Source organism: Cetorhinus maximus, chromosome 23 (assembly GCF_964194155.1).
Source record: "Cetorhinus maximus chromosome 23, sCetMax3.hap1.1, whole genome shotgun sequence".
Classification (NCBI taxonomy): domain Eukaryota; kingdom Metazoa; phylum Chordata; class Chondrichthyes; order Lamniformes; family Cetorhinidae; genus Cetorhinus; species Cetorhinus maximus.
Genome location: NC_135901.1, coordinates 48,736,373 through 48,758,137, shown reverse-complemented (window position 1 = coordinate 48,758,137; position 21,765 = coordinate 48,736,373). Strand labels below are relative to the sequence as shown.

The 21,765-nt window shown below is 44.0% G+C and overlaps 1 protein-coding gene and 1 long non-coding RNA gene across 2 annotated transcripts in view; one reads left to right on the top strand and one right to left on the bottom strand.

The window, feature by feature from the left end:
* The window catches only part of LOC144698295 (uncharacterized), a 666,343-nt gene that overhangs the window by 342,252 nt on the left and 302,326 nt on the right, over positions 1-21,765 (top strand). The window lies entirely within an intron of this gene.
* LOC144698538 (uncharacterized) overlaps positions 5,232-21,765 on the bottom strand; it is a 76,421-nt gene continuing 59,887 nt past the window's right edge. The window contains exons 7-8 of the mRNA XM_078570471.1: positions 7,476-8,110; positions 5,232-5,503 (exon numbers count right to left, since the gene is read on the bottom strand). Coding sequence (XP_078426597.1) covers positions 5,232-5,503; positions 7,476-8,110 — 907 coding nt within the window. The remainder of the gene's footprint in view (positions 5,504-7,475; positions 8,111-21,765) is intronic.

Below are 21,765 nucleotides of genomic sequence, written 5' to 3'. Positions count from 1 at the left end.
CCAAGTTGATTTAATTGATTTGTATCAACAATATTAGCCTCTATAAAAGGGCTGGAGTTTATTAACATCAGCAGAAACAGACCACAATGAACATGGTTCCATCCAGGATGTGATTAACTACAGTAATTGGATTTTGCTGTTACCTGTCAACTCGCTGGTGTCTCAGCAGCACAAATGACTGAGTGAATCACTTTCCAAACACAGACCAGCTGACTGGTCTCTCCCCAGTGTGAACTCGGTGATGTTTCAGTGGGTAGGTTCAATTAATGAATCCCTTCCTACAGTCAGGGCAAGTGAGCAGCCCCTTCTCCAGTGTGAATTCGCTGGTGTCTCAGCAGGTTGGATGACTGAGTGAATCCCTTCCCACACATGGAACAGATGAACGGCCTCTCCCCGGTGTGACTGCGCTGATGTACAATGAGGTCTGATGATCGCCTCAACCCAGTCCTGCAGTGAGAGCACCTGAACGGTCTCTCATCAGTGTGAACACGTTGATGCAAGCTCAGGTCCTGGTAACTTTTATAGCAATTCCCGCAGACTGAGCATGTAAACTGTCTCTGGTCTGAGTGAACCAGATGATGTCTCAATAGGTGGGATGACCTAGTGAATCCCTTCCTACACTCAGAGCAGGTGTACGGTCTCTCCCCAGTGTGAACCTGCTGGTGTGTCAGCAGGTCGAATGATCGAGTGAATCCCTTGCCACATTTTGAGCAGGTGAATGGTCTCTCCCCATTGTGAACTCGCGGTGTGTCTGCAGGATCGTTGAAGGAATAAATCCCTTCCCACACTCGGAGCAGGTGAACGGTCTCTCCCCGGTGTGAACTCTCTGGTGTGTCTGCAGTTGGTTGAACTAATAAATCCCTTCCCACACTCGGAGCAGGTGAACGGTCTCTCCCCAGTGTGACTGCGTCGATGAGTTTTCAGGTCAGACGGGTAATTGAATCCCTTCCCACAGTCCCCGCACTTACACGGTTTCTCCCCAGCGTGAGCAGCACTTTCTGCTTCCATGTTCAAAGGCTGAAAATATTCAGGTCCTGATGAATCAAGTGACTCTCTCAGGTCTTGGTGTGAGTTTCCTGACAGCAAACCTTCCCCTTCTATTAGACTGTGAAATTGATTTAAAACAGAAAAAACGGAGTGAGAGAGAACCCACAAAAACACAAAGGCAGGTTGTGAAATTGAGCTGAATGAATCTGGTAATTTGTGGGGCCGTCACAAGGAAAAAGTGACCATGAAAACTGCTGGATCGTCATAAAAACCCAACTGGTTCACTAATGTCCTTCAGGGAAGGGAACCTGCCACTCGGTCTGGGCCTACACAAGATTCAGGCTTCTAGGGGAGGAGGGAGAAAAAGCAAGAGAGAAGTGAGAGATGCAGGAGAACTCAGAAAGAATCTCCCCAGCCCTCAACCTCCACCCCCTAGAAGGACCAGGGTAGCAGGTGTATGTGACACACCATCACCTCCAAGTTCCCCTCCAAGTCACACACCATCCTGACTTGTCTGACATCCAGTACTGGATGAACAGAAATTTCCGCTATTTAAATATTGAGAAGAATGAAGCCAATGTCTTCAGCCCCCGCTACAAACTCCACTCCCGAGCCACCGACTCCATCCCTCTTCCTGACAACTGTCTGAGACTGAACCAGACTGTTCACAACCATGGTGAAATATTTCACCCCAAGATGAGCTTCCAACCACATATCCACATCATCACCAAGACCACCTATTTCCACCTCAGTAACATCGCCCGACTCCACCTCAGTCTCAGCGCATCTGCTGCTGAAACTCTCATCCATTCCTCTGTTACCTCTAGACCTAACTATCCTAACACACTTCCAGCCAACCTCCCCTATTCAATCTCCCTGTAATCTTGAGGTCATCCAAAACTCTGCTGCCCATGTGCCTACTCGCACCAAGTCTTGTTAACCCATCACCCCTGCGCTCACTGACCTACAAAGGCTCCGGGTTAAGGAGAACCTAAATTATAAAATTCTCATCCTTATTTTAAAGGCTGTGTTTGCTGCCGTTGTGCAAGCGCAGTTGTTCTGTTTTATTCTGTCTTCGTAGGGTTAATCTCTCCTCCTCCTCAGGCTCAGGTCACCACTGCAGACTCACCGTGAGGAAACGCAGACTGACTTGGTCACAGTGTCCATCAATCAGCCAATTCAGAACTCAGTCAACAGCAGAGAGCTTTGACTGTACAGTCCTAATCTCTAATGCTTTTTTTTAAACGCATGCTGTTCTTTGAAATGCCTTGGAAAGTTTTATTAAGTTAAAGGCACCATTTAAACACAAGTTGTTGTTGTTGATTTGGATATATAGCACTGTTCCTTCATCATCGCTGGGTGAATAACCTGTAACTCCTTACCTAACGGTATTGTGGGAGCACCTTCACCACACGGACTGCAGCGGTTCAAGAAGGTCAAACATCATCTTCTCCACAGGCAACTGGGGATCGGCAATATTTGCTGGTCTGGTTAGTGAAAGGGCAGGGGAGTGGGACTGGCTAATGTGCTCTTGCAGAGAGCCAGCATGGGCACAATGAGCTGAATGGCCTCCGTCTGTACTGTTATCATTCAGTGATTCTATGACTTGATGAGAAAGGACCTACACTGGAGGCCAGGGACCAACTTCTGTAACCAACACCCATCCTGATACAAACCGGCTCTTAATTGGTCCGTCTGTGTTTCTAGACTCGGTTCTGTGAGCAACGCCTGCAATAAAATAATAGCAAAATACTGCAGCTGCTGGAAATCTGAAATAAAAAGAGCAAATGCTGGAAATACTCAGCAGGTCAGGCAATATCTGTGGAGTTAACATTTCCAGGTGTGCAGAATGAATTAGGGGGAATAAAAATGGTGCAGAATTTGATGGTCAATATAAGCTCAGAAGTGGAAGAGAAATGGACTGTAGCACAGGAAAATCAATTCCTGACTGTGAAAGATACTGTGGGAAGATAAAGCTGGTAAGACAGCAGCACATGGTCTGGGGATGGGTAGCAGTGGAAACCTTATTTGGACACAATCAGCAGAAGTAAAAGTTAAATGCAAAACGCAGCTAAAAAGCACCCAGTAGTAGAGAGAGAGGAAGGTAGACAATGGCAGAGAGGTGATCAGGGAGGGCAAAGGTGAAACAGAGCGAAAGATGGACATGGATTCAGATCCACAGTAAAGGAGCCACACTTGCCCCAGAGCGATAGAACCTCTACAAGATAACAGAGGAGAGAACTAAAAGCTCCAAAATGTAGATGAATGGTCAAAAACACTCAACTCTGAAACAATTTCAGTTTTCAACTTTAAACTCTCCTGCTGGAGCCTGCAGCTGGAAAGATATCAGAAGCACTGGAGTCAGAGAAAAATCTCCCAGTTGAGGAAATATCCGAGGAGCAGGGTGATGTCACCGTGTAATTGTTGATGTGTGATGATGTCACCGTGTAATTGTCGATGTGTGATGATGTCACAGACACGGACACAGAACATCTGGGTCTGTGCAAACCAGTGATCACCACACATTATGAAGGATGGGAGGGTCCTTGAGAGGGGGCAGAGGAGATTTATCAGAATGGGTCGAGGGATGAGGGACTTTAGTTGCAAGGTTAGGTTGGAGAAACTGGGATTGTTCTCCTTGGAGCAAAGTAGATTGAGGGAAGTTTTAACAAAAGGTGCACAAAATTATGAAAGGTTTACATAAAGTAGTTAAACAAAAGCTGTTCACAGTAGCAGATCGTGAAAGGATTATGGGTCACAGATTTAAGATTTTGGGCACGATGTGAGGGATGTGAGAAAGAAATGTTTGCACAGTGAGTGGTAATGACCTGGAACTCAATGATTACACTCAGAGGCCGATAGAATCCAGGTCCTGAATTTCTATCCTGGACTGAGTATGGCAGGTTTGGGAAACGGTTCATACAGAGCATTAAAAAAGTAGGATCCAGGTCCTGATGAATTGAGTGACTCTGTCAGATCTCAACCGTCTGTGAATGTTCCTCTTCTAACCCCCTGTAAAAGGAGTTTCCAAAGTCCATCCCAATCAGTCCAGGATAGAAATTCACAACATTCTCTCCTCCTGCTACCTGGACCAGGATTACCGCGCATGCGCCCTGCTGCACGTTGTCCCCTATAAAGATGGCGGCCGTTACCCCGGGACTGGAGAAGGGAGAAATCCAGACTTTTTCGGTCCGTTCTCCGCAAACACAAGACCGGTACCTTGTTCTTTGGGGTCTTCGGACTGCACTGTGTCTTTATGAAGCGTCCCTGCCCACTCCGCTGGCTCCATTCCTCCTCACACACCCACTAACTCTGTTAGTTTGCACCATTCGACATCCTCTCTCCCACTCTGAGCAGCTCCAGTCACAGACCAGTACTGCGCATGCTCATGAAACGGGCCGCAGTGCGCATGCTCCAAGCACACAGCCTAATACGCATGTGTATGGAGCTCCTGTTGTGAGGATAGGGCACATTCTGGCCCCTGTTGAAGGCTGGGTAACCAGGCTGCCATTGAGAGGTCGTTTTTTTGAATAGAAAATTATGTTTTGTGATCCGATGACGAACGAAGCCCAAGACCAAAATATAAAATTATTCAGTCAATTGGTATGACAAACAAAGTGCATGGGTACTCTGCCATAATACTGTCCCAGGTGTAAATAACTGCAGTAAAACCACCTACATTTAGATGTGAACTCACTGGAGTCTCAGTAGGCGGTGTGAACAATTATTTTTTCTTCCCATACACAGAACATTTAAACTCCATCTTGTCAGTAAGAACGTGACAATTCAGCCGGTGAACAATCCTTTCACAATGTCATTTTACCCCTAAGTTCCAGGACCATTGTGCGTGGATTTGGGAGATAAGCATGATTTTGGAGACGGAAGAGTTGTCGGAGATTGGATGCGAATTGCAAGGATGTCAGGGACAAGGATGTACTCATGGGAGGGAGAGAAGCAGGAGAGGCAGCTGATCTCAATTGTCTCAAGATTCTCAAGATTGTCTCAATCTTAGTGACAAATAAGCTCCATGAGCTCCTCACACTTGTTGGAGGTGTGGATGCAGGAGACAAGGGAGAGGGAAAGTCCGAAACAAGGACTAACTTGTGTTAGAGATGTTTTTAAAAATTCAACATCCTCTGTGTTTGACAGAATGTTGATTTATTTGACCTTTATCCAGAATATTAACCTTATAACTGGGCTGGTGTTTATTAACATCAGCTGAAACAGACCCCAATGGGTATAGTTCATTCTTGTACATTATTAATAGCAAAATCCAATGACTGTAGTTCACTGTGAACTCGTTGATGTCTCGGCAGGGGGGATGACTGAATGCATATCTTCCCACACTCGGTGCAGGTGTACAGCATCTCCCCAGTATGAGAGTGCTTGTGCAGAGAGAGGTGGGATGATTGCCTGAATCCAGTCCCATAAAGAAGGCATCTGAACGGTCTCTCATCCGTATGAATACATTGCTGGCGGATCAGTTCTTGAGAACTTGTAAAGCACTTCCCACAGTCTTGAAATTTAAAAGCTCTGATGTGCAATCAGGTTGGATAAATTAATGAATCTCTTTCCACACAGCACAGATGAATGGCCTCTCCCCAGTGAGAACTCGCTGGTGTGTCTGCAGGTGGGATAACGGAGTGAATCCCTTGACACTTTAAGCAGGTCAATGGCCTCTCCTCAGTGTGAACACTCTGATGAGTTTCCAATTTCGATGGGTAAATGAATCCCTTCCCAGTGTCAATATTTGCACAACTGCTTTCAGTTGTGACTGCATTTATGTTTTGACCAGGCCAGATGATCGGCTGAAACCTCATCCACATGCAGAACACTGTGAATGGTGCTTTCTTCTCCCATTTGCAAAATCCCACAATTCTCTGCGGCCCAGAAACCACTCTGTCCAATAGAGACGCCCTCTGAAGAAGTGTCATACAAACTCGAAACTGCTGTCAGGCCTTGCAAGGGCCAAGGACATAAAAGTTCATTCACAAATGTTACAGGAACGGATAGGTTATAATCGCCAGGAAAGGCTAAACAGCCTGAAGCTCTTTTCTCTTAGAAAAGAGAAGGCTGAGAGATGACCTGATAGAAATAGGATAAAGAATGGAGTTGGTAGCTCAGGAATGAAAACAATGGTTTCAATCTTCCCAAAATTTAATTGAAAATTTCTGCACATCCACAAACAGTCTGATAATTTAACAAAAGTGGAGAAGTCGAGAGAGGTGTTGCTGAGGTAGAGCTGGGCACTGTCATTGTCCATGTGATAACTGACACTGTGTTTTCAGATGATGTCGCTGTGGGGAGAATGTTGCTGAGAAATAAATGGAAGCCGAGGCTGGATCCTCTGGGGACACCAGAGGTAACGGTGGGAGTGGGAAGGGAAGACATTCCAAGTGATTCTCTGACTGTGATTAGAGAAGAATGGAACTAGGAGAGAACAGCCCCACCCATGGACGACAGTGGAGAGGTGTTGGAGCAGAATGGTGTGGTCAACCTTGTCAAAGCAGGTTGAGAAGGGATAGTTTCCCTTTGCCACTGTCACATAGGATGTCATTGGTGGCTTTGATCTGAGCTGTTTCAGTACAGTGGCAGGGGCAGAAACCTGACTGGAGGGATTCAAGCAGGGAGTTCTGGGAAAGATGGAGACGGATTTGGGAGGTGTGAACACTTTTCAGGAGTTCAGACGGGAACTGGGGGTTAAAGATGGGTCAATACTTTGCAAGGACAGTAGAGTTAAGTAATTGTTTTTTGAGGAAAGGGTGATGATTTGAAGGAGAGAGGGATATTACCAGAAGAGAGAGAGGGATATTACCAGGAGAGAACCATGAACAATCTCAGTGAACATGGGGTAGTTGGGTAATCAGCAGTTTAGTGGGAATAGGGTCGATGGAGCAAGAGGTGTGTCTCATGGACAAAGTGAGCTCTGAGAGGGCATGAGAGGAGATGGGAAAGAAGCTAATGAAAGATGGGTTCACGGCTTGAACAAGGAGGAAAATTATAGAGACAGTTTGTCCCATTGGGTTAGTGGGAGGGAAGCAGCAAAGGCAGCTGATTGGATTGTCTCAATCTTAGTGACAAAGAAGCTCCATGAGCTCCTTACACTTGTTGTTAGAGGTGAGGATGGAGGAGGGAGGGGAGAGGGAGAGCCCTTCCAGAGAAACTAACTTGTGTTAGAGATATTAACAAGACTCAATATGTGATATTTAACACAAATATATATTATTTGTACTTATCCAGAATATTAGCCCCAATAACTGGGCTAGAGTTTATTAACATCAGCAGAAACAGACTCCAATGAACAAGGTTCAGTCCTGGATGTGATTAACAGCAGAATCCTGATTGTTATTTGTGAACTCGCTGGTGTCTCATCAGTTGGGATGACCAGGTGAATCCCTACCCACACTCAGAGCAGCTGAACGGCCTCTCCTCAGTGTGAATTCGCTGGTGCTTCAGGAGGTCAGAGGACACAGTGAGTCCCTTCTCACATACAGGGCAGATGAACGGCCTCTCTCCAGTATGAATTTGCTGATGTCTCAGCAAGTGGGATGACTGTGTGAAGCCCTTCCCACAGTGGGAGCAGGTGAACTGTCTCTCCCCAGTGTGAATTCGCTGGTCTCTCAACAGATCAGATAAATTAACAAATCGCTTCCCACACTCGGAGCAGGTAAATGGTCTCTCCCCAGTGTGAACTCGCAGGTGTGTCAGCAGGTTGGAATACTGAGTGAATCGCTTCCCGCACTTGGAGCAGGTGAACGGCCTCTCCCCAGAGTGAACTCTCTGGTGTATCAGCAGGTTTGATGACCGAGTGAATCTCTTCCCACACTCGGAGCAGGTGAATGGTCTCTCCCCAGAGTGAACTCTCTGGTGTGTCAGCAGGTGGGATGAATGACTGAATCCCTTCCCACACTCGGAGTAGGTAAATGGCCTCTCACCAGTGTGAACTCGCTGGTGTGTCAGCAGGTTGGATAACTGAGTGAATGCCTTCCCACACTCGGAGCAGGTAAATGGCCTCTCCCCAGTGTGAACTCTCTGGTGTGTCAGCAGGTAGGATAACTGAATGAATCCCTTCCCACACTCGGAGCAGGTGAATGGTCTCCCCCCAGAGTGAATTCGCTGGTGCCTCAGCAGGTTGGATGCCCGAGTGAATCCCTTTCCACACTCGGAGCAGGTGAACGGCCTCTCTTCAGAGTGAATGAGCTGGTGTCTCAGGAGGGTGGATGAATCAACAAACCCTTTCTCACATACAGAACAAGTGAAAGGCCTCTCCCCAGTGTGAGTGCGCTGGTGAGTATCCAGCCTGGATGGATAATTGAATCCTTTCCCACAGTCCCCACATTTCCATCGTTTCTCTCCAGTATGACTGTGCTTGTGTTTCGACAGGTCAGATAATCGGCTGAAACCTCGTTCACACACAGAACACGTGTACGGTTTCTCCCCACGGTGAAAAGCGGTTTTATCTTTCATGCTTAAAATGCGATGAAATTCAGGTTTTGACTAATTGTGCGACACCGTCAGATTCTGATGAAATGCTGGGTTTCCCGATTGAAAATCCTGGGGAAATAGTTTAAATAGACAAAAGTGAATGAGAGAGAACCCACAATAACACAAAAACAGGTTGTGAAATTGAAGTGAATGAACCTGGGAATTTGTGGGGCCAGTACCAGGAAAAAGTGACATGAAAACAGCTGGATTGTAATATAAACCCAACTGGTTCACTAATGTCCTTCAGGGAAGGGAACCTGCCAACTGGTCAGGTACTATACAAAACACCAGCATCTACTGGGGGAAATAGAGAGGGAGATGGGAGAGGCAGGGGGTGAAGGAAAGGGATTTTATGCATCTGCAATTCTACCAACATCTCCCAAACCCTAACCCTCCATCCCCTAGAAGGACCAGGGTAGATGTATGTGAACACCATCACCTCCAAGTTCCCCTCCAAGTCACACACCATCCTGACTTGTTTAACATCCAGTGTTGGATGAACAGAAATTTCCTCCATTTAAATATTGGGAAGATTGAAGCCATTGTATTCAATCCCTGCTACAAACTCCACTCCCTAACCATCAATGCCATCCATCTCGCTGACAACTTTGAGGCTGAGCCAGACTTTTCACAATCTTAGTGTCACATTTCACCCTCAGCTGAGCTTCTGACTACATATCACTAAGACCGCCTATTTCCACCTCAGTAACTTTGCCTGCCAATAAAATATTAGCAAAATACTGCAGCTGCTGGAAATCTGAAATAAAAAGAGAAAATGCTGGAAATACTCAGCAGCTCAGGAAGTATCTGTGGAGAGAGAAACAGAGTTAACATTTCAGGGGTGCAGAATGGACGACGGAATAAAAATGATGCAGAATCTGATGATCAATATAAGCTCAGGGGTAGAAGAGAGATGGACTATATCGCAGGAAAAACAACTCCTGACTATGAAAGACATGGTGGGAAGCTATAGCTGGTAAGCCAGCAGCACATGGTCAGGGCAGCAGTTGGCAGAAGTAACCGTAAAATCCTAAACAGAGCTAAAATACACCCACTATTAGAGACAGAGAAAGTTAGACAACAGCAGAGAGGTGATCAGGGAGGGCAGAGGTGAAACAGAGCAATGGATGGACACAGAATCAGATCCACAGTAAAGGAGTCACACCAGCCGCAGAGCTGTCGGACCTCACACAGATAACAGAGGACTAAAAGCTCCAAATTGTGGATGAATTGTCAAAACTACTCACCTGTGAAACAATTTAACTCTTTTCAGCTTTGGAAACTCCTGCCGGAGACTGTAGCTGGAAAGATATCAGAAGCACTGAAGTCAGAGAAAAATCTCCCAGTTGAGGAAATACCCTGGGAGCGGGGTGATGTCACCATGCAATTGTCGGTGTGTGCTGATGTCACAGTGTAATTATCGATGTGTGCTGATGTCACAGTGTAATTGTCGATGTGTGATGACATCACAGACATGGACACAGAACATCTGGGTTTGTGTAAACCACTGATCACAACACATTATGAAGGATGTGAGGGTCCTTAAGAGGATGCGCAGGAGACTTACCAGAGTGGTTCAACGGGTGAAGGATTTTAGATTAGTTTGGAAAAACTGGTGTTGTTCTCCTTGGAGCAAAGTAGATTGAGGGGAAATTTGATAGAGGTATACAAGTTAATGATTGGTTTACATGAGGTAGTTAAAGAAAAGCTGTTCACATTATCTGATCATAAAAGCGTTATGGGACACAGATTTAAGTTAAGAAGCAAGATTTACAGGAGGGATGTGAGCAAAAATATTACACAATGAGTGATAATAACCTGAAACTCATTACTTACTCTCAAAGGTTGATGAATCGAGTAAGTCTGTCAGATCTTGATCTGATGTTTGGTTTGAGTTTCCCGTCTGCAAATCCTTCCCATGTGATATCCTATGAAAAGATTACAAAACAATCAATCACTGTCAGTCCAGGACAGAAATTGAGAAATATTTCTCTTGGTTTGAGTTTGTTGTGTGTAAATCCTCCCCTTCTAAACCCCTAGAAAATGAGTTTCCAAAATCCATCCCTGTCAGTCCAGGATATTCAAAACATTCTCTCCTCCTGTCACCTGGAACAGGATGACCGCGCATGCGCTCTGCTGCACAGCCGCGCCCCCGGGCCGAGCAGAGGGAGAGACCCAGCCATTTCTGGTCTGTTCGCTGCAAACGCGGGGCCTGTAGTTTCTGATTAAGGTTCTGCGGGCTGCACCAAGTGTTTATAAAACCTCCCTGTCCACTCTGCTGGCTCCATTCCTCCCGCACACCCACTAACTCTGTTATTCCGCTGCTGTCGCCATTTTCTCACCCACTCTGCGGCTCCAGTCACAGGACAGCACTGCGCATGCTCAGCTAAGAGCCCGCAATGCGCAGGTGCGAATCAGACACCGCAATACGCATGCGTAAACACTGGCGCTCTGGATAGGGCACATTCTGTCCCGCATTGAATGCTGGGTGGGAGGATGTAATTGCATATCCAATAAATGTTTATGATCCGATGGTAATTGCAGCTTTACGGTCAAGGTTTAAATTATACAATCAAGTGATACGATAAATTGCATCGGCCTCTACCGTGCTTCTGTCCTGGGTGTAATTAACAACAAAACAAACCCCTGCAGTTAGATGTGGATTCACTGGATTCTTCACAGGTGAGGTGAAGAAGTGATTTCTCCTTCCATACACCAAACATTTAAACTCCGTCTTGTCAGTAAGAATGCGCCTATTGCGGAGCAAATCCTTTGAACTTTTATAGCTGGATTGTTCACTGGTGGCCAAACTGAGTAAAAGCCTTCACACGCAAGAAATCTCTGAATTTTCACCATCAGATGTGACAGCTGCTGTGTCAACTAATCAGATGATCGGGTAAACCTTTTTCCATAATTAGCTACTGAATGATGTTTTCACAGTGTGACTTTACCTAGGCGTGTCCAACACAGACTTGGATTTCTAATCCTCTGGCAATGGGCTCTACATTCTCTTCTGAAGAAAAAAAGGAAAGGCGATGCTGTAAATCTGAAATAAAAACAGAACTTCGAATTCTAAACAGGTCTGGTAGCGTCTGTGGAGAGACATAGTTTTCAGTTCAGGTCTGTGACTTGTCAGCGGAACTGTACAGAATCAGTGCACAGATCTGAAAGTATAATTCTGGTTCTCAATCCACAGAAATTCCCAGATTTTCTGAGTATTTCCATCATTTTCTGCTTTTATCTTTGATTAAAGACGTTGCTTCTGAATTGGACATTGGATTTCCTGGTGACGAACTTTTATTTATTCTTGTTTTTCCATAAGTGGAAGCATCTTCCAAACCCTTTTGGAATATTAAAGGCTTCGATCAGGTCATGCCTCACCCTGTTTTCTAGAGAAAACCTGTTTAATCAATTCAATCATTGTTGAATGTTAAAACTTTTCAGTTCTAACATCAATCCAGTAAATCTTTATTGTTGCCGGGTCTTAAGGAGTTGAGTTACAGGGAAAGATTAAACAGATTAGGACTTTATTCCTTGGAGCGTAGAAGAATGAGGGGAGATTTGATAGAAGTTTACAAAATTGTGAGGGGTATAGACAGAGTAGATGCAAGTAGGCTCTTTCCACTTAGATTAGGAGAAATAAACACGAGAGGACATGGCTTTAGGGTGAAAGGGGAAAGGTTTTGGGGGAACATTAGGGGGAACTTCTTCACTCAGAGAGTGGTTAGAGTGTGGAACGAGCTACCATCTGACGTGGTAAATGCGGGCTCACTCTTAAATTTTAAGAATAAATTAGATAGATACATGGATGGGATAGGTCTGGAGGGTTATGGACTAGGTGCAGGTCAATGGGACTAGCGGAATAATATTTCAACACAGAATAGAAGGGCCGAATTGCCTGTTTTCTGTGCTGTAGTGTTCTATGGTTCTATGGTTCTACCTTCTCCAGTTCTTCTAGATTCATCTTATAATATGGAGACGGAGCTAATCTGAGTATCAAACTGATAATTGCCCCCAAATACCTGTAAATTGGAAGGATCAGCATTGCAGTGGGAGAGAGGAACATGGTTCCAAGCTGTTATTCACCAACCTCTATTTCGGCCATTTTCCCATCTGCAGAACTTAAAATGAAATGAACACATCCAATAAAAAGATTTAGAAAGTTGGTGTTACTTTTGTTTGTGACTCATTCCCTCGGGTATTCAGTAAATGCTGCTCAGAGGTTAGGGACCGGGATATAATCTACCTGCGTTTCCTTGAGCCTGTGTTCGGTGAATTGGGAAGTTTGGCCCGGGTTGGAGTATCTTGTGTTCCAGGGATGGGCAGTAACCCGCTCATTCAAGCTGCAGTCGCTGCTTTCTGCTGGCAGCAGGTGAGTGGAGAGTGCGGGGCCGGAATATTGCTGCTTTTCTGCTTTTCCCTGTCTCACTCACTGTGAAGCTGAGGAAGAGAGAATAATTGATGGGTTTGTTTGAATCCAATAATTCTATAGATTTCGGAGGGGCTCGATGCCAGCCTAAATGTTTTTTTCATTATATTGCGGATTAATATTCGTGAACATTGACCAGGACACATGGTTGTGAGTTCAAGCGCCTCCTCATTTTTCTCAGTCGAAATATACAATCTAATATATTTTGCTGTACAACCTGTTACAGAGATTGTTATAGAAAAGAGGGAAAGGTTTGCTACAGCTATACAAAGCCCTGGTTAGATCACACCTGGAGCACTGTGCATAGATCTGGGAGCGGCCCCTTTTAAGGATCAATATTTACCTTGAAAGTTTCAGAGGAGCCGCATTGATGAGGCTGGTGGGGTTTGGAAATTGGAAGCTGTACATCCGCAGCTTGTGGCACTATTTCACTTCACTGTTCACTTCATGTTCATGTCTAACACACTCGATGCTGTTATTGGCTGAACGAGTCTTCTGTGTTTTAACTAAACATGCTATTATTTTGTAGGAAGAACGACGAGAGACAGTGTAAATTGCAGGGTTCTGGAGAAAGGTCAGGTAATGGCAATGCTAGGATGGGCAGAAGGCCCACTTTCCCTGCTGTAACCATTCTATGATTTTAAACAAATAATATTAGCATGTTAGCAAGTTCTGTAGTTGTGGCCCAGTGTTTCAGGTGAATGGGTTTAAAATCGATTGGGGCCTCCCGACGTAGGTTTGAATCTTGCTGACTGTGCTTCTTGTTATTTCTGCTTGACGGTAGAATTAATTCTCATTCAAATAGAAGAAAAACCATCCAAACAAATCCATTTCTGTGTCAGTCTTCTACAAGTCTCCAGTCGGATATGAAACAAAAACTGAGCCAAGTTGGTGACATCTTGTTTTCTGGGCGTTTGTTTCTCCTTAGGCCTCTGTCACACTCGGTGTATCCGTCTGTGTGTGTTCCTCTGTATGTGCCAATGTGCTTCAGTTCCCCGAGGGGTTGAATACATTTTACCAGCACAAACTTCATTTACTTTAGTTGTGGAACTTCATTTTAAAATATTACAAGGAAAAACTCTCAGGGTAAAAGATGCAAGAGGAGTTTGTCTATTTCTCTGTATGTTAAACTGCAACAACAATTTATATTTGTAAAGCGCCTTTAACCTAATGAAACGCCACAAGGTGTTCCCCAGGATCATTATATAACAAAGTGTGACACCGAGTCACATATTCGGTCAGATGACTAACAGCTCTATCAAAGGCGAAGAACTGTATTAATGGAGGAAACTATCGATTTCGTGTTCCAGATAACAGCAATGGTTCTTCTCGTTGGCTCATTGTGTTCAACCTGAACAGACCATTTGGTCAGAGAAGTTTATCTCTGGTGAAAGGAGTCGGGAATGAAAAAATGCCAAAATCAGCCTTCATGAGCCAAATTTCCAGCCCTGTTAGCAGCTTCCCTGATGGCCAACTGGTTAGGGTTCAGTGCTTTTACTGCTGCACCTCAGGTTTGATTCCCTGTCAGGAAATTGAGATTTACTGCCCTTGGGCGAACTGTTAAAATCAATGTTATTGTCTTCCTGGCTGAAAGTAACACAGAACATCTCTGTCAGAGTCAGGGGAGTGAGAGTTAAAGTTTCACATCAGAGCTGGAAATGTCACACGTGCAACGAGTCAAGAACAGATCCAGAGGGCGTGAAAATGAAAGAGAAGGGCTCTGATGGCTTACAAAGCACTGACTATAGAGCTGGTGGTGCACAGCAGAATATTATTCCTGTATTACCCATGTTACTTGCAGCTCTAATTTCCTGATTTATTACAGTGCCCAACATTACCACTGCAGTTTGGTGACAAATAAACAACTCGCACCAACGTTTGTTGCCTCTTGCCCGTTTCTTAGCTCCACCAACATTGATTCGACATCTTGATCCTTCAATTTAAGACCCTCTCTCATGAATGTACCGATCTTGTCGTTATTAACTGTGCGACCCCGCCTCCTTTCTCTTTTTGCCCATCCTTCCTAAATTACGAACACCCTTGAATATTCAGATAAATCACACTGCTCTTTGAAAGCAGGACACAGGGCCAAATGGCCTCTTCATTTGCTGTAACTTTCTGTCATTTTGTGTTTCCTAACACCCCGGTTGCATCTCTCTAAGTTATTCTGGCATTTCATAACTCAATCTAACGAGATGTACATCTTGCCCTTCTATCCAACACTTTGAATTCCAGACACTAAACAGATTAGGAACTGAATTTGAAACCAGACTAGTACAACTGCAGAAATGATCGGAACCATTCACTTGAGTTTCAAACACACATTGCTTGCACATGAGCATGTACCTTCTTGTATATCTACTGAACAAAATAAGCTCAATCCGATTCTTCACATTGAAAATCAGTTCAAAATAATTTCAAAGTTTAACAACATACACAAGAATGTGGATAATTGATACTGTGCACATTCCTATAATCAGTGTCTGGGACAATCAGGTCCTGTGAACCCTTCTCGTGTCTTAAATTCCCATTCCCTGCTTTCCAGGGAAAGATTGGTTTCATAAACTGGATGGGTGGGTAGTCCCTGGCTAGGTCAGCCCTCTTCCAGAGAGTATATAAGAGTTATTGCTGGGACAGCAGATTTTCGTCCCTACTGCCATTAGTGATGATCACAAGATTTTTTATTGAAAACAAATTTCACCATTTGCCATGGTGAGATTTGATCCCCAGAATCCCAAACCAGTGAAAGTACCACTGTGCCACAGCCTCCTACCAAGGTAAACGTGTTTAGAATTTGACGTGTGTCAGTTACTTTCAGTGATGAATTTCTGCCGTGGGCTCCCTTGTCAGTTTCACAGGAGCCGCAGTGATGAGGTTGGTGGGTTTTGGAAATTGAAAGTTCTACATGAGCAGCTTGAACAGCGAGTCGAACAAGTGCCAGCTCAAATCGAATTGTACGGTTTGTGTGCGGTGTTTCATTTTAACAGGAAGGACGAGGAGAGACAGATTCAAAATAAATTGCTTTGAGGAAAAAGACGAGGGTTATGGAATGAGTTAAATTGCTCTTCCAGAGAGCCGGCACGGACAAGAATGTTCTCCTTCTCTGCTGTAGCCACCCACGATTTCATACTAACAACATCACCCTGTGCATTGAGTCAGTCGTGGTGACTGAGTGGTGAAGGTGATGGAGTCCAAATCCATTGGGGTTTCCCGCTTCTCATTATTCCTGGTTTTAACTCTGTGTTTACAGAGTTAATTATCGGTTACATTGAATCAAGTCCATCCAAACACTCGGGCGTTTTCCTATTTCTGTTCATTCACGAAAATATTCACGAAACTTCTAGTCGGAAATGGAACAAAAACGGAGCCAGGTTGGTGTCAGGTTTGCTTTCTGGGTGTTTGTCTCTCCTTAGAAACAAACCCTTGCCCTCTGTCACTCTCGGTGTCTATGTCTGTGTGTGTTCCTCTGTCTGTGTCAATGTGGTTCAGTTCATCATTTTTACCACCCAAACATTATTTACGATAGTTTTGTGGCTTCATATTAATATGATCCAGAGAAAACAAAAGCGCTGTTTTAAAAGATGCAAGAGGACATTTCTTTCTGTTTCTTTTTGGGTGGAGACTGTTCAGCTACTAAATGCCCGGATGTTACAAAGCGGATGATGATTGAAGTTTTCACATGATCTTATTAAATAGCTGAGAATGCCCGAGGGGCCGAATGGCCTATTCCTGATTATATTTTTCCCACACTCTAATTCAGAGCCGATGCCGATCAAGGCAATGGTTGTTTCTGCTCTAAATGTGGTACTGAGTCGCCGATTGGGCTAAGATGCTGGCCGAGGCTTTCCTGCTTTGGGCTCCACTCCCGCGGCTGTTAAACTTTCCAACGGTTTGTTGTTTGAGACGCTTCCAAAAAATCCTCCGTGCGGCCAGGGGCCGGCTGACCTGTGCAGAGTTGCATTTTGTTTGGGAGAATGGGGAGAGGTGATTGGGGCAATGGCACGGACTGAAAATCCTTTTTCTCTGTTACTCCCTGTCTCCATTCTATTATTTTATACAAACAAAAGCGAACTTTCACTCAGTATTGTGGCGAATTGGTTAAACCGATGGACTGGAAATCGGCTGGAGTTTTCTCACGCAGGTTTGACCCCGGTCGTTTATGCTTCTTATCATTCCTGATTTTAACTGACGGCCTGTCGAATTAATTATTGGTTAAATTGAATTTTAAGAAAACATCCAAATACCCCGTGTTTCTTATTTCTGTTCATCTGCAAACATTCACTGAATTCGCAGTGTGAAATGGAAGAATAATTGACCACTCCTGATCAACCAATCACAACTGCTCTTTGACAGCAGTACGCCAGGGCCGAATGGCCTCTTTCTTTGCTGTAACTTTCTATAACTTTATGTTCCTCAACACTACGGATGCTCTTTCCCAGTCATTCTGCCATTTTATAACCCATTCTATCGAAATGTACTTTGTTACCTTGTGTCCCGTCCTTCTGAAGTCAAGACCCAGAGTGAATTCAGTAAGAAGTTTTCTTTTCATTTCCAGCAGTAGATTTGGAACCAGACCAGTTGAATGAGAGTTTAAATGGTGCCAACCCTTCACTGCAGCTCATTGTGTTTTTGAGTGGAGATGATTTCTGTTTGTTACAAAGTGCAGGATGATCTGATTAACTGACGGAGTAGGTATGAGATTCCGAATTATCCATTCCTACTCTGAAACAAAACCAAAAAATGCTGAAAAACTCAGCAGGTCTGACAGCATCTGTTGGGAGAAAGACAGAGTTAATGTTTCGAGTCCGTATGACTCTTCTGAAGAACTAAAGGGAAGTAGGACTTCATATTTCTACTTCCCTTTAGCTCTGAAGAAGAGTCATACAGACACGAAACGTTAATTCTGTCTTTCTCTCCACAGATGCTGTCAGACCTGCTGAGTTTTTCCAGCATTTTTTGCTTTTGTTTAAGATTTCCAGCACCCGCAGTATTTTGCCTATTCCTACTCTATTTGCTTTTATTCTATTTCAGTGCCAAAACTTGTGAAGGAAATGATTCATAAATTTCGCCCAGTATTGCCGGACGGGCTAATGCATTAACTTAAGGTATTTATGGAGTCGTGAGTTCGTGTCCCACCACTTCTCAACATTTAGCAGCCCCATTAGGACAAGCAGTTGCCACCTCATATTGAATGCACGGTGTTGTATTTTGACAGGAAGAACGAGGAGAGTTGCTGTGGGGAAAAGGCGGGGTGTGGAATTACAGTAGTTGAGTTGCTCTTCCAGAGAGACGACATGCTGAATGACCGTCTGATGTAGCCGTCTGTGATTTTATACAAACAGCAGTGATGTCAGTATCAGTCTTGTGTTGACGGCGGAGTGGTTAAAGGGACGGGGATGGAATCCTGTGGGATCTCCGCACAGAGGCACAGATGCTACCGGCTCCAGTTCTCATCATTCCTGATTTTAATAAGGTACCCGTGGAATTAATTATTGGATAAACGGAATCAAAACCACGCAAACAATCCCATGGTTTCTTCTTTCCGTTGGTCTGTGTGTGTCAATGTGGTTCAGTTCCCCAAGGGAATGGACACATTTTTAACAGAACAAACTTTACTCACATTAGTTGTGCAACCTCAGATCAAAAAATATCAGGGTGAAAGTTGGAAGATGAGCTTGTCTCCTTCTCTATATTCCCCATTACAACAACAGCTTACATTTAGAAAGAGCCTTTAACGTAATGAAACCACTAAAGATGGTTGACAGTATCATTATGTAACAGAATCTGACACTGACACACAGAAGGAGATGTTAGGCCAGATGAACAAAAGCTTGGTCAAAGAGGTAGGTTTTAAGGAGATTCTTAAAGGGGGAAAGTGAGGTAGAGGCGGAGAAGTTTAGCGGGGGAATTCCAGAGCTTGGGGCCTCGGTAACTGAAACCACGGTCACCAATGGCGGCGCGATTCTGATTGGGAATGTACAAGGGGCCAGAATTAGAGGAGCACAGATACCTCAGAGATGCGTGGGGTTTGAGGAGATTACAGAGAGAGAGGGAGGGTCGAGAACAAGGAGAGATTTGAACACAAGGCGAAGAAAGTTTGAAGTAAATGCATTCTTTGACCGGGAGCCAATGTAGGTCAGCGAGTAGAGGGTGATAGGGGAATGGGACTTGCTGTGAGTGAAGACACGGGCATCAGTTTTGGATGACCTCAATTTACGGAGAGGAGAATGTCCACTTACTCTCCAGAACTGACATTCTGCTGGATCAGCACTGCCCTGTTTCCAAGACCAATATTGATCCTTTATAAGGTGCCAATCCCAGGGCTACACACAGTCCTCCAGATGTGATATAACCAGGGCCTTGTATTGCTGCAGCAAACCTTTCCCTCTTTTCTATAACAGCTTCTGTAACAGGTTGCACAACAAGGTGAATTACATTGTATATATCGACTGAGAAAAATGAGGAGGTGCTTGGTCAGAATAAACTTCATTTAAATATTCAATAGGAAATCAATTGCATAAATAAATATTTCTTTTTATCCCGAAGACAACATTTGAATCCCCAGTTCAACTCTCCGTGTCATTGGGTCGGGGAACTTTGTTAATTTTCACACACTGAGCATGGACACTGCAGAAGCTCCTGCACCTCTTTCAATATTGTTTTTCTTAACTCAGAGTTTTCAAAACGGAATTGGGTAATTATTTGAAATGGAAAAAAAACTGCAGGGTTATGAAGGAAGAGAATGATATTGGAACTAAGTGGATAGCTCTTTGAAGAAAGCACACAGACGATGGGTCGAATGGCCTTCTTATGAGCTGTGTCAGTTTTCAATTAGATCAATTTCTCTGCAAAATTCCAAAATGTCCCATTGCAGTTCTATTCCTGTAAAACACGATCTTGCAGTGCAGCAGGTCTACAAAGTTTGAAATTCAATACAAGTCCCTTTGGCTTTTTCTCGCACATTGTTTCTGTGGTGTAGCAGCCTCGCCAGCGATGTCCACATCCCATAAATGAACAAATAAACAAGTGGTGTTTATTACATTCACTTCAGATGCGCAAGGTCATCGGTTCGAAAGCTGGCAAAAATATTATCAAAACTGAATCATCTAATTGTGAGAAGTTGTACAATTCCTGTTTCTTGCTAAACAATAGCCGAATACATTATCTCACTGCCACGTGACACTGACACTTCACCAGGCTTTGAATGATTTTCTCCAAAAGGCACGGTTATGAGAAAGAGACAGAAAATGAGACGAATTACAATAAGATAGTTCGCACGTGTGTGAAGTGTTGAATGACCTGCTGATGTGCTGTGTCATTTTATGATTCTAATGTTAGAACAATTTCTCTGCCGCATGGCTATGTTTTTCAGCCGAATTGTACTTCCACAAAACAGGGTTCGGAAGTGCAGTGAGACTGCACGGTTTGATATCCTACGTTGGTCCCTGTGGTTCTGCCCATTGATTCTGTAGTTGCCAATTGGTTATCACGTATATTCAAAGGTACCCTGTCTGGAAATGGGTAGAAACATTATTGAAATTTACACATCCAAGTGTGAGAGGAAGTTCCATAATTCACATTTGTTGTTGAATATTAACTGAATATAGTATCTCACCGCCACATTAAATCTGCCCTTCGCCAAGCCGCAAAAAGCATTCTCAAAATCAGGAGGGATGAAACTGACTAGGCACAAAAAAACTAGCAGTTCCTTTTGTCAATAACATAAATTAATGAGTTTACAAATGCAAATTCACAGTTACTTACTGACTGAAAGATGACTACCAGTGTGATCCAAAGACTAGCATCATCCTAAAGATAGATGTAACTGATACTATGATTGAACACAAGACATTGAGAGAGATGGTGCAAAATTACTTTGTATTGCGCTTCATCAAGGATCTTCATTCGTTCATGAGCATCGTTGGCCAGGATTTTTGCGCACCCCCAAATCCCCTTGAGCTGTGTAACTTGTTAAACCATTTGAGAGGGTAGTTGAGAATCAATCACATCACTGTGGGTCTGGTGTCACATGCAAGTCAGACCAGGTAAGGACGACCGATTGAATTCCCTAAATGACTGTTGATTCACATGGATTTGTCCGGCAATCAGTGATAGTTTCATGGTCATCATGACTGAGAAAATACTGAGGACATGTCCGATCAGAATAAACGTCTTTTGTAAGCTCACCATGAAATAAATTACATAAATAACTGATGTTTATATCGAAAACTGCAGAAAGAACCCTAGTCCAACTCTTAATTTCATTATGTAAAGGAAATGTTCATTAAGGCAAACTGCATGGATTCTACAGAAACTGCTTCTTTGAAAAGGAATTTGGCAATGGTTGAAAGGGAGAAAATTCTGATACGTGGAATGCGAGAAGGAAATTGGGACTAATTGGCAAGATCTTTGTAAAAAAAAACTGGTATAAATAAACTGGGCGGAAAGTCCGGTTACTGCGCTGTGCCATTTGATGATGACATTGTTGATCAGTCTGTCTCCAGCATTCCTAATGAGAACAGCCGAATTCCATTTCTTCAAAACAAAGACCCAAAGTGCTGCTGCATGACGTCACCGTTTAAAATTCCAGACAGCTCCATTGGGATCCAGGCAGGGAAATGTTCCTGTAGCGTTGTGGTTACCCCACTCATTTCGCTTCTGCAAGTTACTCCATTCGATGCTGAGGAAACATTATCACCCAGCTGTGTGGAAAAGTTACATCGCTCCCATTCCTGTTTGTTGTTGAATGTGAACTGAATGCTGGATCTTGCAGCCACATTAGATTCGCTCTTCACCATTTCTGAAGATAACATTCAGCAAAAGAAGATGTTTCCACTGTCAGTGGGTGATTGGAGAGTGCGGGG